General features: G+C 40.2%; 1 protein-coding gene and 1 long non-coding RNA gene across 2 annotated transcripts in view; one reads left to right on the top strand and one right to left on the bottom strand.

The window, feature by feature from the left end:
- RET (ret proto-oncogene) overlaps positions 1-18,033 on the top strand; it is an 84,817-nt gene that overhangs the window by 55,360 nt on the left and 11,424 nt on the right. Inside the window, exons 11-16 of the mRNA XM_077784562.1 lie at positions 471-727; positions 1,848-1,995; positions 5,155-5,262; positions 6,723-6,937; positions 7,037-7,159; positions 8,900-8,970. Of these exons, the coding sequence (XP_077640688.1) occupies positions 471-727; positions 1,848-1,995; positions 5,155-5,262; positions 6,723-6,937; positions 7,037-7,159; positions 8,900-8,970 (922 nt within the window). The remainder of the gene's footprint in view (positions 1-470; positions 728-1,847; positions 1,996-5,154; positions 5,263-6,722; positions 6,938-7,036; positions 7,160-8,899; positions 8,971-18,033) is intronic.
- LOC110468616 (uncharacterized) overlaps positions 2,486-18,033 on the bottom strand; it is a 38,288-nt gene continuing 22,740 nt past the window's right edge. The window contains exons 5-6 of the long non-coding RNA XR_013340256.1: positions 6,923-7,140; positions 2,486-2,537 (exon numbers count right to left, since the gene is read on the bottom strand). This is a non-coding gene — a long non-coding RNA (uncharacterized LOC110468616). The remainder of the gene's footprint in view (positions 2,538-6,922; positions 7,141-18,033) is intronic.

Below are 18,033 nucleotides of genomic sequence, written 5' to 3'. Positions count from 1 at the left end.
TGGCATCCACTAGGGAGACTGAAAATTTATTTATAGCCTTGGCTAAGGATTCTTTTTTATTCATTGCTACTTGATAGACAAGTTGGTCATCCTTTGATTTCCAGCAGCATTTGGATTTCAGTGAGATTTACCTGATATTTGCAGAGGCAGCTAGGAGAATTAGAATAATGATTTCTATTACTTTCAAGTAATTTCAGCTTCCTGATAATTTCTGAAAAATCTCAGCCTCAAAATGTCAGAGATAAACATCACTCAGGGTGTTAGGAGAATGAGTGCATTACTTTTTTCCTTGACCTTTGCTTAAACAGTAAAGCTTTGTGCAGTTGAAACAGATAATGGATATTTTAAATTGTTTTTATTTTGGTTAATAATAAACATAGCATGAAATAGCTTGCATCTTTAAAACTGAATGATTACACAGAAGTAAGAGGCCACAGGGAAAGTTCTAAGAAGCTCTTCTTGCTCCACAGAGCAACTGTGCGATGACTTGTGCAAGACTGTGATCACGGGGGCAGTGCTGCTGTGCTTCGTCATCTCCGTGCTGGTTTCCTTCTACTGCATCCACCGGTACCACAAGAACGCCCCGAAGCCGCCCATCGCCTCCGCGGAAATGACGTTCCGGCGCCCCGTGCAGCCCTACCCCATCAGCTACTCCTCCAGCAACGTCCGCCGGCCTTCCCTGGACTCCATGGAGAACCAGGTGTCTGTGGACACCTTCAAAATACCAGTAAGCCTGATGCCATTTCGCATGCTCTGTTTTGATGTCAGCCTTGTTTATGCATGCAGACGATATTACAGGGGTGCAGTCCATTCATGGAAACACCCATTACCTTCAAATAGCAGCACTGGAAATCGTGTGCGCTGAAGATTCTTCATGAGTAATTGCATAAATGTTTGAATTTTCTCTATAAGGTCAGTGTGTTCTTCCTTTTTTATTATGCTTTAATACATTGTACCATTTTAGGTTGATTTAGTCCAATGATTTTTACTGATGTAACTGTATCTGACAGTACTGTGGTTTTACTTTTAACATTGTCCAGTTAAGTACTAATGATTAGCAAGTTTGTATTCTCTATGATGTGCCAAAGTACTACAACAAGGCTGTTTCAAACATTACAAAAAATTCCCTCCTGAGATCTCTTCCTGATTTCTCATATACACGTTGTAGATACCAGTTGGTGTGAGAGTTTTACCCACATTTAAGGACTTATGCCCAGTCATGCTGTCATACCTCTACTTTTTCCTGCTTTGAATCACACTCTACCCAGGATTCCTGCCAGGTGGAATATTTTTATGCGCCAGTGTGGTAAAGAAACACTGCTGCTATATATGGCAACATCAGATCTGTTTGAGTATTAGGTAGTGGGGTCTTCACCAACCTTCACCAACCGTTTGCTCATTTTCCTTTAGTTTCTTCTCTGGTTTGTACATCTGTCATCATTTTGCAGCCTTAAGGCTTATTAGCAGTAATTTTATAAGAGGATGATTGTTGTCTCTGATCAGTTCTCAAGGGAAAACCTTATTGAATGAAACTTCTCCATGAAAGTCACATGTTCATAGTTATTCTGAAAGCAAGCATTTATCCTGATCACTTCATTTTTCATTTGTACCTGATTTCCCAGACCTGTAAATATTATTATTTATAGTCTATTATCCATAGACTACTTGTACAGCCTTGTTTTCAGGTAAGGGAAAGTACATTTGCAAAATACCTTAATACCCAGAAGCTTTTATAAGAACTCACTGATAAAAACAGCAACCAAACACTGCACTGAAGTGCACCTATACCTAGGAATAGCTGCTCTTTTCCTTGCTTCATCTCATGGGGTTTCTTTTCTCTCCTGCAGGAAGATCCAAAGTGGGAATTCCCTCGGAAGAACTTAGTTCTGGGCAAGACTCTCGGAGAAGGAGAATTTGGAAAGGTTGTCAAGGCGACAGCGTTCCGACTTAAGGGAAGGGCTGGCTATACCACTGTGGCAGTGAAAATGTTGAAAGGTACCTTCCCATCAGGGCTTGAAATTATTTGCAAACTATTTGTGGTAACCTCTGAATGGATTTTAAGAGTGGCTTGTGTGAAAGAAAAAGGTCAGCTAAAAACCCAGCAGTGTCACAGCTTCTCTTTCTTCCAGCATTCTGATACATTCTGACAGTCACAATCTGCAGATTAGTCACTTTAGCAGTTAGCATCACATTGATCCAAGTAAGTAATTCTAAATCATGATGTGCAAGGAGCCTTTGTCTTAACAAATCACATGTATTTGATTCTGTTTGGCATTGATGGAAATATTGCAAGGGTTTTTAAAACTTTCTTCTTCTTTTCCTCTATCCAGTTTCCTTGGACAAAGCTTTTTAAATAAATCATGTGATAATCATATGAACAGACAGAACAGACCTGTTAACTTTACTCTTCTGATTGAGAATTATGTCTAGTTTTATACTTTCTCATCTGCTTTTCAATAAGTAGGAGCTCTATCAGAATGGCTTGAATAACCCAGTGCTGTCTCCTGCTGTCTTCAGTTTACCCTAAGACTTTAAACCTGTGGGGAACAAAGTATGCCTAGATAATGTTAAGATGGTAACATGAGACCTTGCACTGAACCATTCACTGCTGCTTACAAGTAAAAGCATGTCATTACAGGAAAATGTTATATTCTTATTACCATTCCTGTTATATTCAAAGCACATTTGCTACTCCTTGAGAGGATAGATGCCGCATATCCCACCCCTTTACCTAAGAAGTAAATGCATTGTGCAGTGCATGCCTTCATTGCAAAAGGATCAGGTCACATGGAGGAAGTCTAGGAATGAAGATTTTTCGGAAGTGAAGATTAATTAACTATTACTTGTAATGCTCAAATAATGACCTGTGTTGTATTACGTTGTCAGTACACCAGTCACTATTTCATCTCATGTTTATTTGTGCACTTAGTGACATTGCTTTTTCTAGCACATTTTCATTAACATGTGACTGAGTTCAGATTCTAAGATATAGTGGTAAAAATGTTGCTTTAACTTGCAGATGGTTTGACATTCAGTTTTTCCTATCTGTTATGGAGGAAAGAATGGACCAAATTGACAATGTGAAGGAGTAAACCTTTATTTTAAGCACCTTATTTTAATAAATTGATCTGACATTTACAGTAATACTTAAGGGTCTAATGAATCCCTCTGTAATGTAAATTAAATTGCAGATAGCTGAAATTCCATTCTCCAGCTTGACTGTGGGAGCATTTGTCATTCTGCAAATATTTATGTGCTATTATTGGCTTAACTTTACTGTTCACACATGACAATTGAAGCATAAGGACCAGTGCATTAGCTTCAGTGGCCTTTGCAGTGCTGCCAGGAAGGACAAAGGGCAGTTATTTTGGATCAGACCAGCACCACCCATTCTTTCCCTGTACCAGATGCAGAGCAGGTCATTTGTCCAAGTGTTCAGGACTGTTAGACAGAGTGATCTTTAAAGGGCAGTGGTAGGTACACTGGTATGGTATTGCCTCTTATTACATGAAAGAGATCTCCTGCCTGAGCTGGGTAGATGGGCACAACTGGGGTAAAAACAGACCAGGGCAGGACTCTCCTTACTGTGACAACTTGGTGGTACTGTGGTAGGGAACAGGGAGCAATGAGCTGAGCCAAAATATTCTCAGAGCTATGGATGGAGGTTTAATGGAACAGATGGATAATTTTTTTTCAGCCCATTGTTACCACTTTTCTCATATGAATTAAATTTGACTTCCTGCCTGATATGAATGCCCTCGTTACAATAAAATTAAAGGGGAAAACACCAACCAATACATAAATACAAACTATTCACAGTTTGTTAAAATGAGTGGCCTAAAGCTTTAGAGAGCTAAATGTCTCCATTTGGTGTTAGTTTTTTTCAGCAGACAAACAGGCATGGTACATGGTTAACTTTGGTCTGTTCTGTTTGTTCACATCACACAGCTCCAGAACTACAAAAATAGGGCTTTTCTTACAGGTGTTAAGTTGACATTTTTGATTTTTGTTTTACATAAATATGTGCTTTGTGTAGTCTTTATCAAGTGAGAGACCATCTGATATTGTTCTCCCTGCAGTGGAAGATTCTCTACTGTGAGTGCAGATTCAAAGTACAAGATAATATAAGACAGAATCAAACATGCAGTTCCGATACAAACACAACAGTAGAACAGAATAACTATTTTTATAAGGAGGGCAAACTGGTCACACATGAATAGGCAAATAAATCCTTTGGTGCTCACAGCGTTTACGAAAAAACACACAGTACAGTGCCAAAGAGCAGAAGCCAAACTTGTTTTTATTATCCTTAAATCAGGATGAACACATCCTTGTCAATGCCCAGTAATGACACTGGAGGAACTGTCCAGGCCAGTTCTGTGTGTCAGAGAGATTAAGGACGAGGAAGAAGAAGGGTTATCTCTGACCTATGGTGTCTTTATAACTAGAGATCTCCTTCAAGCCTCAGTGCACTCAAAGAGGAAGCTTGTCAGTCTGAAGAATTCTGCAGAAAGGCAAAAATTTACACTTGAAAGGTTAAGCCTTTTGGGGCCATATGTTGCCACATGATTCTCACTGACATCAGGGAAGTCTGCATACGTGTCCCCCAGTAAAATCAATTTGGACTGTGCATATAGCTTCTGAACGCTAAATCTGGATGTATGCTACAAGAGTAAGCTGGTAGATTAGTGGATTTTTACTCTGTTGGAAGATGTATTTAGGAGAAGGAATGAGTGAGTCTATTTTTGTTTGATCAGCTTGAGAGCTTGGCTTTCATACGCATCTGAAGCTTTTATTGCACTGATTCACCCTAAGAAGTTGCTTTAGAACACCAGAAGAAGTCTGTAATAATTTCATGGCACCTTTAAGACATTACAGACTTGGCTTCTGATTCTTGCCTGACCTCTTTGTTCTGCAGTCATTAGTATCAGGGCAGAGCAATGCTTAGAGCAGGCTGCTAGCAATTCACTTGCTTCTGATGTGGATGGCTGCAGGACACCGGAGATGTGAACATTTCTCTCCTGTGGGGAAGTACAGACTTTTCCAACCTCTTGCTAGCTCCAGGAGAGATGGTAGATCTCATATTTCACACTTTACAACAGAGTTGAGTGATGCTTTCCTAACCAAAACTGTGTGTCTGTTCACTTTCTGCAGAAAATGCTTCCCAGAGTGAGCTGCGAGATCTCCTGTCAGAGTTCAACCTTCTGAAACAAGTCAACCATCCTCATGTCATCAAACTTTATGGAGCCTGCAGTCAAGATGGTAAATACTAAAAGCTTGTTACTAAGATGAAACCATCCAGAAAGAAAATATAATGCAGTATGTTGATGGATTTCAACAACTACTTAATGATTGCTGAGCATCCTTTAAATTTGCTGTTGGCTGAAAAAAGAGGGATATATTAAAAGAACAGTACTTGAAGGGAAAGGGAAATACTAATTCAGTGTAACTAAGTATTCTTCCTGTGGTTTTCCTTAATGCACATTTTGATTCTGAAGCTATTTTAAATTACAAGTCTCATACAAATTCTCTTCCAATCAATCTATATTCTTATATTATGTTAATAATCATTGTTTTCAAATGTGACTTACATTTCAAGTTTGAGTTTTTATTGTTGTTGTTATTATTTATACTAAAACAATGTAAATAGACAACTACAGCCATATATAGACAAATACAGCTGGATAGTTAGGTCGATACTCAGTTTGCCTCCACTGTCATAAGACTGTTGTCTCCCTCTGGTTATGAAATGGTTTCTAAAAGCCACAGTCTTCAAGAAGCATGTTTCAAGGAGAAAAATCTGCAGACACATGTATTATAAATTGCCAATGAAACAAATTTTGTTCTGAATGGGAGTTGCTCATTTTATGTGAAGTGGCATGGCAACATTGTCTTCCTTTTGCATCTGCAGTTGTGCAGCCTAAAATCGCAGCATGGATTCTGCAAACTTGGACAAAGGCCTGCCTTCTTTGCCCACCCAGTTCTGTTGCAAATGTTACTTTTTAGTTGTAGACAGAGAATGTAATTCAGGAGTGAGTCATCTCTGAGTCTTAGTAAGGTAATGAGCCAGTGGGGTGGGTTAGGTTTTTTTTTTTCTTTTCAGTACAATGTATTTTTCATCCCAAAGGAAGTGAAATGTTTCCGAGTCACAGGCTTTTAATAATATCAAGTTAATTCATTCGTGTATGAGGTAGGAGGGCTTTGATACAGCACACAAATGTATTTATCATTAGGTAAGTATTATTGAGTAGATATTATTCATGTGCGTAATGGGGAGGAGAAATTAATGGATTGTAATGCCAGGATGTTTCTAAGTGCTGTCGAAAGGCACCTTAAACACAGTGCTGGAATTAGCAGATGATTTGAGCTCAGTATCGCAAGCTCAAGAAGACAATTTTAATTTTAATGTTTCTCTAAGTTAGGCTGCTTCACAGATCCAATTTCTATGAAGGTTGTCTGGTTTTTTGGTCTCAGATTATCTAGATGAGAGATTATAGGCAAGAGCCAGCATTCTGCTTTCATTTAGCCTGAAACTCATTCTCATTGCATAGAGGATCTAAGCTAAAAATACTTTTATTTCAGTGCTTTTTACATAAAGGACAGAGGTGTCTGGAGCCTCTGACTGTTCAAAACAGTATGTTGATTAGAAAAGACTTGTTTGGAAAAAAACCCTAAAATGGTCATCTATGAATTGTTTACTGAGCTGTGTTCGTTTATTTCAGGCCCACTGTATTTAATTGTGGAATACGCCAAATACGGCTCTTTGCGCAGTTTCCTCAGGGAAAGTCGAAAAGTAGGCCCGAGCTACGTGGGCAGTGATGGCAACAGAAATTCCAGTTATTTGGATAACCCTGATGAGAGAGCCTTAACGATGGGAGACCTGATATCGTTTGCATGGCAGATATCCCGAGGGATGCAGTACCTTGCAGAAATGAAGGTAGGGCAGACAGGGGTGATCCCAGCGTGTGATAGACATGGAGCAAGCAGCTGGTTCCCCACAAGAAGCATAAACACTCCTGTTGTTTCCTTCCAAAAGCTTGTGCATCGGGATTTAGCAGCCAGGAACGTGCTGGTGGCAGAAGGGCGCAAAATGAAGATTTCTGATTTCGGCCTCTCGCGTGATGTATATGAAGAAGACTCCTATGTAAAGAGGAGCAAGGTACAGTGTGTGAAAAACAGTAGTGGAAATGACTGCCTAATCAAGGAAATTAAATTATACTGTGGGACTTGAGCATGGATGATAAGGAGAGTGGCTGTTTTTATTAAGATAATTATTTTAAGGAAATAAAAATGACAATGAAGTAAAAGCATGAGCTTAACCAGTGGGATAGAAATAGATATAGATAGATATAGATATAGATATAGATATAGATATAGATATAGATATAGATATAGATATAGATATAGATATAGATATAGATATAGATATAGATATAGATAGATATAATATGTATCATCTTTAAGTAACTATTACCTCTTCCACTCCTTATTTATCCATTCCTCTCATTCCATTCCTTATTTGTCCAGTTCTTTATCAAACTACATGAAAACACAAAAAAAATACCGATCTTTTTTTCTTTCTCTCTTCCTATTTATAATCTAAATTATCAACTAAAAATACCAAAGAGCTGAAAAATAAATAGACAATTTATGTCAAGTTCCACACAACTTCCACAAGTCAGTCCTGGGCTAGACTGTGATGTTCGTGAACACAGCATCCCACTGACTGTGTCAGATGAGCAGTGGTGGTTCGGTTCCCTCTGCAGCTTAATATGAAGGAGCTGCCAGCAGAATTCTTCTGCGTGTGAAAATGTTAAGATTTTATGAGAAGATTTCCATAAATACTCTGAATTTTTAGTTTAGCTTTCTCTGTTTTTAAGGGCCAGTTTGTGTGAATGTTGCATAAGTCAAAACGAGTTGTGAAGGAAACAAACTTCTAGAAGACATGATCTTATGTAAAAGGGCATTGCCATGTTCATTTATCTGTCTTCTGATGGATGTGTATTTACACTGATTCATAACAATTGCTCTATATTTTAAGAATAACGCATTTACATAAAGGCAGTTTGGCAGTTTAGTTGTATTTGGTGGGGCATGATGTATTGAGTGGATATTTGCTCTTTACTTCTGAGACACTCATCACTGTAGTATTATTCAGAGCCTAAAAAGTATCTGTCTGCTTGGATGGGGAGACAGGGAAAAGAAGAATTTGAGAAGGAAGAGGAAGTTTCAAATCCTACTGAAATACTTTTTGCATCGATATATATGGATTTTGTGAGAATGAGAAGTAAGGCATATGAGTGCTAATCATACTGTGAAGGTTATGAAACATCTTGGAAATTTTGCGTACCTATATTTTCATGAATATTTGGGATGGATTACTCAGATTTTCTCAGTGAATTTCTGCTGGTGAAAAATAGCGACTTGTAGATTCCACTTAGAAACTAGTAACCAAATGTGACTGTCCAGGTTCAGTTCTGAAACCAAAGGTATCTGTAACATCCTGGTGCTTCTATTTATGCATCATCCCTAGTATAAATTAGATAGTTCTTCCTCTTTAATCATCATTCCTCATAATTTTTTGCATCTGCACATTAACAAAGCTCTTTGTTAAGAATTGAGTTTATCTGAATTGAACTGGTGACCACCTGCAAAAAGCCCCACCAGCTTATTGCACATAATTAGATTGCTGAAGAGTGTGAGAGCACATGACCTAGTTTGTTTCAAAAATCTTAAAATTATTCTCCTCACTGTTTTTCGTACAAAATGCCAAAACATAAGTGCATTGGCAAGTACTGCAGTATGGACAGACTGTGTTTTACTACTTTGAAGACAAATATCTTGTTTTTTTCACTTGGAAACTTATTTTTCTGACCATTACTGCTTTTTTACCCCCTAGGGTCGAATCCCTGTGAAATGGATGGCCATAGAGTCACTATTTGACCATATCTACACAACACAAAGTGATGTGTAAGTGTAAATTCTTGAATACTTTCTGGTTTGTGTGCTTGTTTGTGGAGCTGGGGGAGGAAGCACAGCAAGGTGTGCAGGAGCCAAAGCCATTACTCTTGCAAAGAAATGTGAAGGAAGTCTGGATGGTACCATCAGCTGGCAATGATGCCCAAGATTTTTGCTGTTTAATTAAATCTGAATAAAATATTATCAGAGGTATTTATGTACATAATTCTTGTTGAAATCAGCAAGGGTTGGATCTGTTCATGTGACATGGTTGACTTTGATTATGTAGACACAGGTTAGTAGAGTTTGCTACAGATAATGGTCACACCTGAACTTCTCTGTTCTGTTCATCATTTGTCTGTAACACTGAGTGGCAGGTGAGGGATGGAGTAGAAGAAAGGAAAGGGAATTTAATGCCTGTCCATTCTCCTGTTGAAATCAATGACAGAAATCCAGTCAGCTCAGTCAGGTTTCAGTGCCAAGATACAACCTTATTTTCATGATTAGAGAAACAGAGGCCCTGAAGATGGATATGCTGGAATCTCCACCTGTGATGAAGAGGAGGCAAAGCAACCACAGCTAAATTATCCCCAAGCATGGGGCCAGGCAGAAAAGTGTTTGTAGACATTTTAAATTCAGGATCAGATGCTTTTCATTTCTTTCTCTCTGGGGTGAATGATACTTATGACTAGTCACCAGACTGACTCTAAAGCTAAAGATTATTTATTTAGGAGAAAAACCTCTAGAGGACTGTAAAAGCAGCAGTACATAGGTCTGATTTTATGCTAGGTAGAATTTTGATAGCTTCTAAGTTTGCCTTGAAAGAGAGCATGTCTTGCTCTCTTGTAATGTTTTTGTTATACTCAAATGGAGTAAAATGCCAATTTGGGTGGCATTGCACTTTGAGGGGTAAAAAAACCACTTTGATAATAGCAGGATGTCAAAATATGCACCTTTAGATTTATACTTCTAAAATTGCTCCTGAAAATGTGTGAACTGAAACATAAATGTGAAAACATATCAACTGGAACACAAATGTTTTCAAGCTTCTCAAAAAATGCATATCTTGTGACATCAGTTTGCCACAGCTGAAGACTTTTTTCAAACCTCTCAAATTGGTCACTCCTGTAAATACAGGACGCTGTACAAACTGACACTCTGACAAGCGTTGATGATTTCCTTTGCCTGACCTTTAGAAAGCGAAAGGATTCCATCAATGTTTGTATACTTTTGTGAAAAAATGCATGGCTCAATTTTTCTTGCTCAAAAATGTCTGGCAGTGTTTGTGAGATGGACACTGTGAATCTGTCTACATGAACATTTACTTTTACTAAAAACCTCAGAAATGAAGAATGCATTCTGATGTGCATAACAAAATATTTATGTTCTCTGTCTATCAGGATTATTTTCATACATAATAGATACAAATATAAAACTTCATTGTCCGTATGTTTTAAAAGTGATTCCTCTAATTGTTTGGCCACATTCGCAATATACACTGAATCTGTGATCAGATTGATGGCTTCTGAAATAACTGAAAAACCCTGACTATTACTACTAATTTTACAATTTGTGGTGAGTCTTTTACCATTTTTTACATCTGATTCCCATTTCTCTATTTTTGGAATTTTCCATGTGATTTGTGAGTTTTCCTTGAACTATCAGTAAACACTGTCATTTTTTCTATTAATTCTTAACTTATTTTTGATTTTTCTCTAAAACTTATTTTTGCATTTAACGTATTGTGAGCTAAAAAATGAACTGTGCAAACTTCTGGGTATTCTAACAACGTGATTGAAAAATCTTGTGACTTTGGATTGTCCACTCAAAATATTTTTTCTTTCTTTAAATGTAAATGAATGATTAGGAAATCTCTGCCTGACATTGTCAGCAATCCAGTGTTTGCCTTAACAATGATCTGAGCCATTATCTCTATAAGAACACTTTTTGAGGGCCTGTAAGATAAAAACAAAGATCTATTTTAAACTTCATGAAAACATTACCACGATCCTTGCTCAAAGTTATTAACTTGACTGATTTTTTCAATTTGATCCGTCCAGTGTCTGGCACTCTCCTCATATTTTCCTCGACAATCAGTGAAATCAAATCTACAAAAGAACAATCTCAAAAGATTAAAATATACAAAATTTTCATTACTTATTCCAGCCTTATTTCAGGCACTTCTTCACTTCTCTTCTTTTCTCTCTTTACACCTTTTTTCTTTTTTCTCTCTTTCTCTTCTTCTCTTTTGAAACAAGAAGGTTAAAATATAAAACATAATATAGAACAAGACAAAATACCTCAATAATAAAATGCAGAAAACTTATCAAAATCAATAACAATTCAAAAGAGTTCAAAAGAAAGATTCTAAATAACATATATAAAATTGAACAAAGCATAATTATCAGAAACATTGTGCCAGTGGTTCAGAGTCTGCAAACAGCTGAACATTTGTTTCAGTGAAAATTGACATTCCCTTCCCGGGCAGGGCTGACAAGTCTCACTCCAAAGCTGTGTCAGCTGTCAAATTTGTAGGATCGAATTGATGGATCAAAATGATCTATACAACATTCATTTTTGTGCAAAAACCTCTGAATTTTGCTGGCAAACTCATCCGTCCAAGTTAAAATCAGGGCCTGGCCAAAACCCAAACTTTAAATTGGAGTGATGCTCTTTATCATACTATCTTGAACAAAGCTTATACTAACATTACATATATGATACCTAAAACATAACAACTTATTATAACATTTTCATATAAAATAAACACTCAAAGTTCAAACTGATAAATTGATCAAATGACACGAGGATTCATTCTTCTTGAAACTCCTTTGAAGGAAACAGATGTGTTTTCAATTGAAAGAAACCATAAAATAAACATTAACAAAACATTGTCAGAATGCTTCAGGCATTTGTCTCTGAGACTTTCTGAAAAACATTCAAGAATGTTAAAAAATAGAAATGCAATGATTCCACTCACAAGAAATATAAAAACAAACCAGAGAGTTCACCTAGAAAAATGCACAACATAGTTAAAGTCCAAAATGAAACTTCAGAATGACATGTAACCTGGATGAGATTACAAAAACAACAATAAAACATACGAAAATTCGTTATGAAAGAACAAAGCACAGAGCTTCACCTGATAACATGATAAAATTTCTTAACAATAACATTTATAAAACACTTAAATAGTTAAACACAAAAGAAAGAATTTGGAAACAAACACTCTTTGTATCATTACACAAAGAAATAACAAAATAAACAAATGATCATTAAACAATGAAATCGATCTCAGAAAAACTCAGAATAAATTTCTTCAAGACTCTTATACACTGATAAACTTACAATAAAACAGAAAAGACTAAAATAAAACCAAAAATCCGATAGACTGTTTTCCCTTTAACTTAATATTCATTATCATCTCATAAACTCTTTCAGTCAAAACCTTATTATTCTTAAAGAAAAACAACTAAACTTTGTTAATTAAACAAACTTAACCTTTGAAAAACTTAAAATAATTTTTTGAATTAAACACTACTTAAACTTAACATATAAAATATTGGTAAAAAATCCCTAAATTATATTAACTTTATGAAACCTATATATATATATATTAAATTAACAATATATAAATTCATTATCAATTAAATGCTTATAAACTTAACTTTTTCAGGGCCCAAACTAAGATAAACTTAAAGTGATATACTCTAATTAAACAATACTTAAACTTAAATTAAACTATATATAAAATTTAATTCTATTATTAATAAAATGCTAAAATACAACTTAACTTAAACCTTAACATAATAAATTACTAAAGTTTCATGCTATTCAATTCTCTATCTCAATTCTCATTATACTATCTCTTTTTCACATTATGTTCTATAAACAATGTCATTTCACCACACCGGATGGGTGCATGTGCTGATCAATTCTGTCACCTAACTAAAAAATCTGGGGTTAGCATTTAGAAACATTGGAGAAGTTTGAAGAAGGAGACCCTTGATTTCAAGTGGCGACTTAGCTGTATCTTATTTTTTGGGTGAATGTTGGAATTTCATCTCATCATTGCTGTGGGACATTTGGTGTAATAGATGTGATTGCAAAAAGTTATTTACTTTGACTGCTGTGGTTTCTGGGCTGTGCCGTGTATTTGTTGTTAATGTTTGGATGTGCACTGCAGTGGAAAAAGCCTCAGCATCTGTCACACCGCAGCTCTGCTGTGGAGAGGCAGCGACCAAGGAGATCCCTGCCTTGGCTCTGCCCAGTCCCCGATTGCACAAGCCTGAGCGGTGCACAGGGGAGCAGTTCTGGCACAGTCACACCCCGCTTCTGCCCGCATTGGGGTGACTGTGTCTCTCTCCTGCTCTCAGCCCTCGCTCACACCCAGTGTCGGCTGCGCTGGACCCATTCCTGCAATCTGTCCCTCTCTGACACTTCTGCGTTCGCTTTAACCTCTGCAAACGCAGTGTGCATCCTGGATTCACCCGTCTCTGTCTGTGTCGCCATGGGAACGAGAGAAGGAACACCAGCCCCGACTGCACCCCGCCGCACCGGCCCCGGCCACGGCCGTGAGCTCGGGAATGTCCCCTCTCACGCCCGACTGAACCCGGCACCGCTCCGGTCCCGCCCGGGTCATCCCGTCCGGCCCCGGTGTCTGTCCCTGCTCAGCGTGGTTCGGCGCTCTGCTGACGTCATCAGCGCGCGACCGCCGCTCCCCGCCGCCGCCGCGCCCCGCGCCGCGTCCCGCGCTCGGGATTACCCCCCCCCGCGCGGTCACCGCGCAGCCTGTGGGCACTTGGCTGGCTGGGGCCGCCGCCGCCGCTGACGCTGTCAGTGCCTGTGCCGCGCTCGAGATACGAAAGACCCCGCGCCATGGTTCCATGCACTTCGCTCTCCAATATGTACTTCCGACAATTGATTTACATTCGCAAACCCCGTACTAATTCCTGATAAACTTTCAGTCTAACATTTCTTCTAACAACCGATCTATGTGTAACTCATTTTTGATGCAATAACTATTCTGTTCTGGCCGTCTGAAACTCACAGGGGTAGCTGTGGGTTTGTGCTGGCTGTTGCCATGGGAACCGCGACGGACCATGCCCTGAATCATCCTGGCCACGCCCCGTCCCTGGCTGTGTCACCCCGGGGGTGAGGACGCTCCTGCTCTGGTCCCGGCCGTGCTTTCGCCTAACTCCAGCTCGCAGCGCCCGGTTCAGAGCCACTGCCATCCCTCCCCAGGCTGACGCAATCACACTCTCTGTTCCCATTCCGGTCCCGATGTTTCCCATTTCGCTTTGCCCCTCTCCTGACTGTCCCAGCACCCACAGCCCGCGCGCACCGGCCCCGCCCCGCCTGCGCCTGTCCCACGCGTTCCAGATGCGAGAAATTCCTTGCACCCGTGGCTGTCAGGCTTTGCTCAACCTTCACGCGCGTGCCCGCCGCCTGAGCTGCAGCAAGGGACGCCTCTCGCTGTCCCTCTGCTATTTCCTCAGCGGGACTGGCTGCCGCGATCCGGGAGCTGCCCCCCGCCTCTTGGGTGGCCGCTCTTGCGGCTTCACGAATTCTCGACACCAAACGCGCCACGGGACGCTCGGGACGCCTGGCCGCTGCACCCGCGCCCCCGCTGCCCCGTGTCTGCGCTGTTCCCGCTGCCCCCCCTCTCGCCTGCACCGCGGGCTGTTTTGAACTCCCAGCCCGAGCAGCCACGAGAGATTTCTCCTCTCCCCTCCTCTTCCCTCTCTGCTCTGCACTCCCTCTGCACCCTCCCCCACCGGAGACGCCGCCGCCGCCGCTGCCCCTCCCGCCGCGGGTTTGGACTCGAGCAGTGCTGGTCCCTTCCCCCACCGGGGGCTGCGGCTGTGCTTGGCTTATCTCTCTGTCTGGGGGATTTGCATTGGAGGAGCTCAGGGATTGAGGTTCGAGGGAAACTGAGGAACAGTGGGAACCCGGACACACAGGGCATGATGACAGACCATCCCCTGATTGTCCATGGAAGGCAGTCCTGCTTTCCCTGGATCTGTGGTGAGGAAAACTGCCCCGAGCTGCTGGCTGGGCAATCTTTCCCCTTTGTGCTCCCATAGAAACCCCAGCTGTCCGGCTGGACGTGCCGTGCTGTAGAGCTGGCTATAATATTGTCCTTGTTAAAAACAAAAGTTTTGCAGCAGTCTTATATCTTTTTGTCCTTTTGTGGCTCAGTAATAAAGTTACTTATTGATCTTTTGCCAAAAATTCAATCCCAAGAAAAATATATATCTGTGTGCGAGTGACTACACCGCACCTATGATAACAAAGCTTTCATTTCATTTGGGCTGTCTCTACCTGATGGGTAGAAGTTTCGCCCTATAGGGCTAAAAAAAAGTCTTTGGTGTGTCCTTGGGAAAAATTCCTTCCCTCCCCATGTTCTTAATTTCAACCATTCTCACCAAAAGCTGAGTCAGCATGAAGTCAGTCCGGAGATGGCACTGTTCATCGTCCAGCAGGTCACAGGCGAGGAATCCCAGGCGCGCTTCTGGTTTCTCTCCTCCTGGCTGTCCTCCAGACGAAATGCCTTGGTGAAGGTCAAGTTCTTATCTTGAGCTTTCCGCTCCCTCTCTTCTTGAAAATGCGGAGAGTGTGTACTGCTCTTCTTTTTTTTTTTTTCTTCTTTCTTTTTCTGCCGATGAAGGTTGGAGGTTGTTTGATGTTTCTTTTTCTTCTTTTTATTGATGCCCGACCAGGGACGCCAGATGTGGGAACCCCAGCCTTGTTTTGGGGCCACATGTGGTGGTGAAATTCCTCCTCCAACCCGTGCTTCCAAAGAAAAACTCCGCAGGCTTAGCTGTTCGGTCTCAAGGCAGTTTATTGCTAGTTATCTAACAGATTATGTTCTTGGACTGCAGCTATTTGATCAGTGGCCTGGGTAGAGGCACACACACACCCTGACATCCTCTCTATCTGCTGTCTTCTTCGTCTCTCTCTCCGCCCAGGGTTGCTGCTATCTTTTATAAGATATATTACGTATAACATGTTTACAATTATTCCCCAATACCTACTACCTACGTTGCCAAGTGTTTTTCTACTCTAAACCAATCTATGAGTGCCAACATCACCAAGAACATGGAGGTAAGGAAGAAGAAGGAAGAAGGATGGGATCAGCCCACTTTCCTCCATCTTAGAACTTCTGACCCTCATGTACAAAGTGAAAACCCCCCTGTACATGTGCTAAAACCCCCCTGTACAATACTAAAAAATATTTCCCTCTACTTCGTAACTACTTATACTATACTATCTAACCTTTTGTGATTGCTTGTTCCACCTCCAAAGTTGGTAATTCATTCCATGGCTCAAACTCAAAATCACAGTTGTTTTTCAGCTGTCTGCCAGGGTCTAGAATGCTTCTGACCAAGGCCTGGAACCTCTAAAAATGTCTGAGAGACATTTTGAGTTCCCACAATTACCATTTACTTTTTACTCTTCTCTCTGCAGATAGAGCAGTTTTAGTGAAATAAAATATTTTGCACACCTTGGAAATTCCTTACTAAATGAATTTCCAAAGTATTCTCCTGTACTTTATCTGTTGGAGTAAGAAAAGGAGAAAATAGGGATAATTCTTGAGAGAATGTCACTTTTATTTAGGTCAGCGTACAAGTTTTTCTGGGTCTATTTTATCCTCCTCAGAGCACCCATTGTGCTGAGTTGCTTCTCTAAAATTACTTTTCCCAAAGAATCGTTAAAATTCCTTTGGAAACTTCTAAGCATATTTTTAATTTCTTCAGTTTTGTTGCTATGGTTTGGGGCCAGAACAGATTGTGTTGTCATGTAACTGCCTCTTCTTTGATTGCTGATTGATCATCTGGATCCAATAGCATTCCTTCCATTCCATTTTCCTGGTGGGGTGCTGCTAAGTAAGCCCAGGAGCATGTTTCCTGTCAGTGGGATCCGACACCACGCAGAGATTGCCCAGCTGGCATCAGGCAAGCCAGCCTGGAGCCCTGGGCAGCAGTGGGTGCTGCGTGGCTGCCCTGCTTCCCCGGGCTGGCTTAGGATCTCAGTGCAGAGCTGTGCTGCTTGCCCAGCTCTCCTGAGGTGCCTCAGGAGCAGGGCACTGTGCCGTGCTCATCTGCTCCATGCAGTGCCAGAAAGGGTCCAGGTGTCTGCTGTGCTTACACTGTGCCTTTGTCTCACTGCTGGCTCACCTTTGCCGTGTCATTGTACATAAAATAATCCAGGGGTGCGCTATAGCAGCTCCTCATTTAGCCAGGTTCCTGCAGAGCAGAACTGAGACTCACACCACAGAGCTGCAGAGCAAATCCTCTCCAGCACCAGGTTCCTTTTGCTACATTTAATGTTTTAGATAATAGCACTCACTGAAAATATTATTTTATGGATATTATTTGGTGTTTGTGGTGATGCAGTTATATTTTAGGTGAACATATTACTCTACAACCATTCCATTATGCCTTTTTTTCTGATATTCTGTTTCTATTTTCCACCCTCTTTCTCTGCAAGATGTTCTGTATAGTTAGTAGTCAGCAAAGCTTAATAACAGTACCACTTGCCAGCATTTACAAAAAAATTTTTGCTTCAGAGGTTGATGACATCAGTGAAAAACTAACCTACTATCTTCTTCTTCACATACTTTTATTTCCTGGCTTTTTGTGATCATATTTTTATTCAACAATAAACACAGCACAGTGGGAAATACTTCATTTCTCATTTCTTCTCCTGTAATACTTAATTTGTATAACAGTCTGAAAGTACTGCAGCATTCTACAGCATTCTATTCTAATATGTTCACCTACTGAACAACTTCAGTTAAGAAATTGTTCATCTGATCCCTCCTTCCATATTCTGTAAATTCCTCCTAAGCAGAAGTGGATTTTGGAAATAAAACTGCCGTGCTCCAGAGTTTATTTGAATTAATCATGGACAGAATTGTAACCTGATGGCAGAGCATAATTGGCTTCAAAAAGGGTATGAGGAGAAATATTAATAAAGTATATGAAAATGATATATATATTCATAAACTTTCAAGAATGTGTAGAGTGATTAAAAATTAATTCAGTGAATGGCATTAGGCAGAGGAATGGC

This window comes from Lonchura striata, chromosome 7 (genome assembly GCF_046129695.1).
Source record: "Lonchura striata isolate bLonStr1 chromosome 7, bLonStr1.mat, whole genome shotgun sequence".
Classification (NCBI taxonomy): Eukaryota; Metazoa; Chordata; class Aves; order Passeriformes; family Estrildidae; genus Lonchura; species Lonchura striata.
The sequence above is the reverse complement of the archived record's forward strand: the minus strand, read 5'-3'. Positions and strand labels throughout refer to the sequence as shown.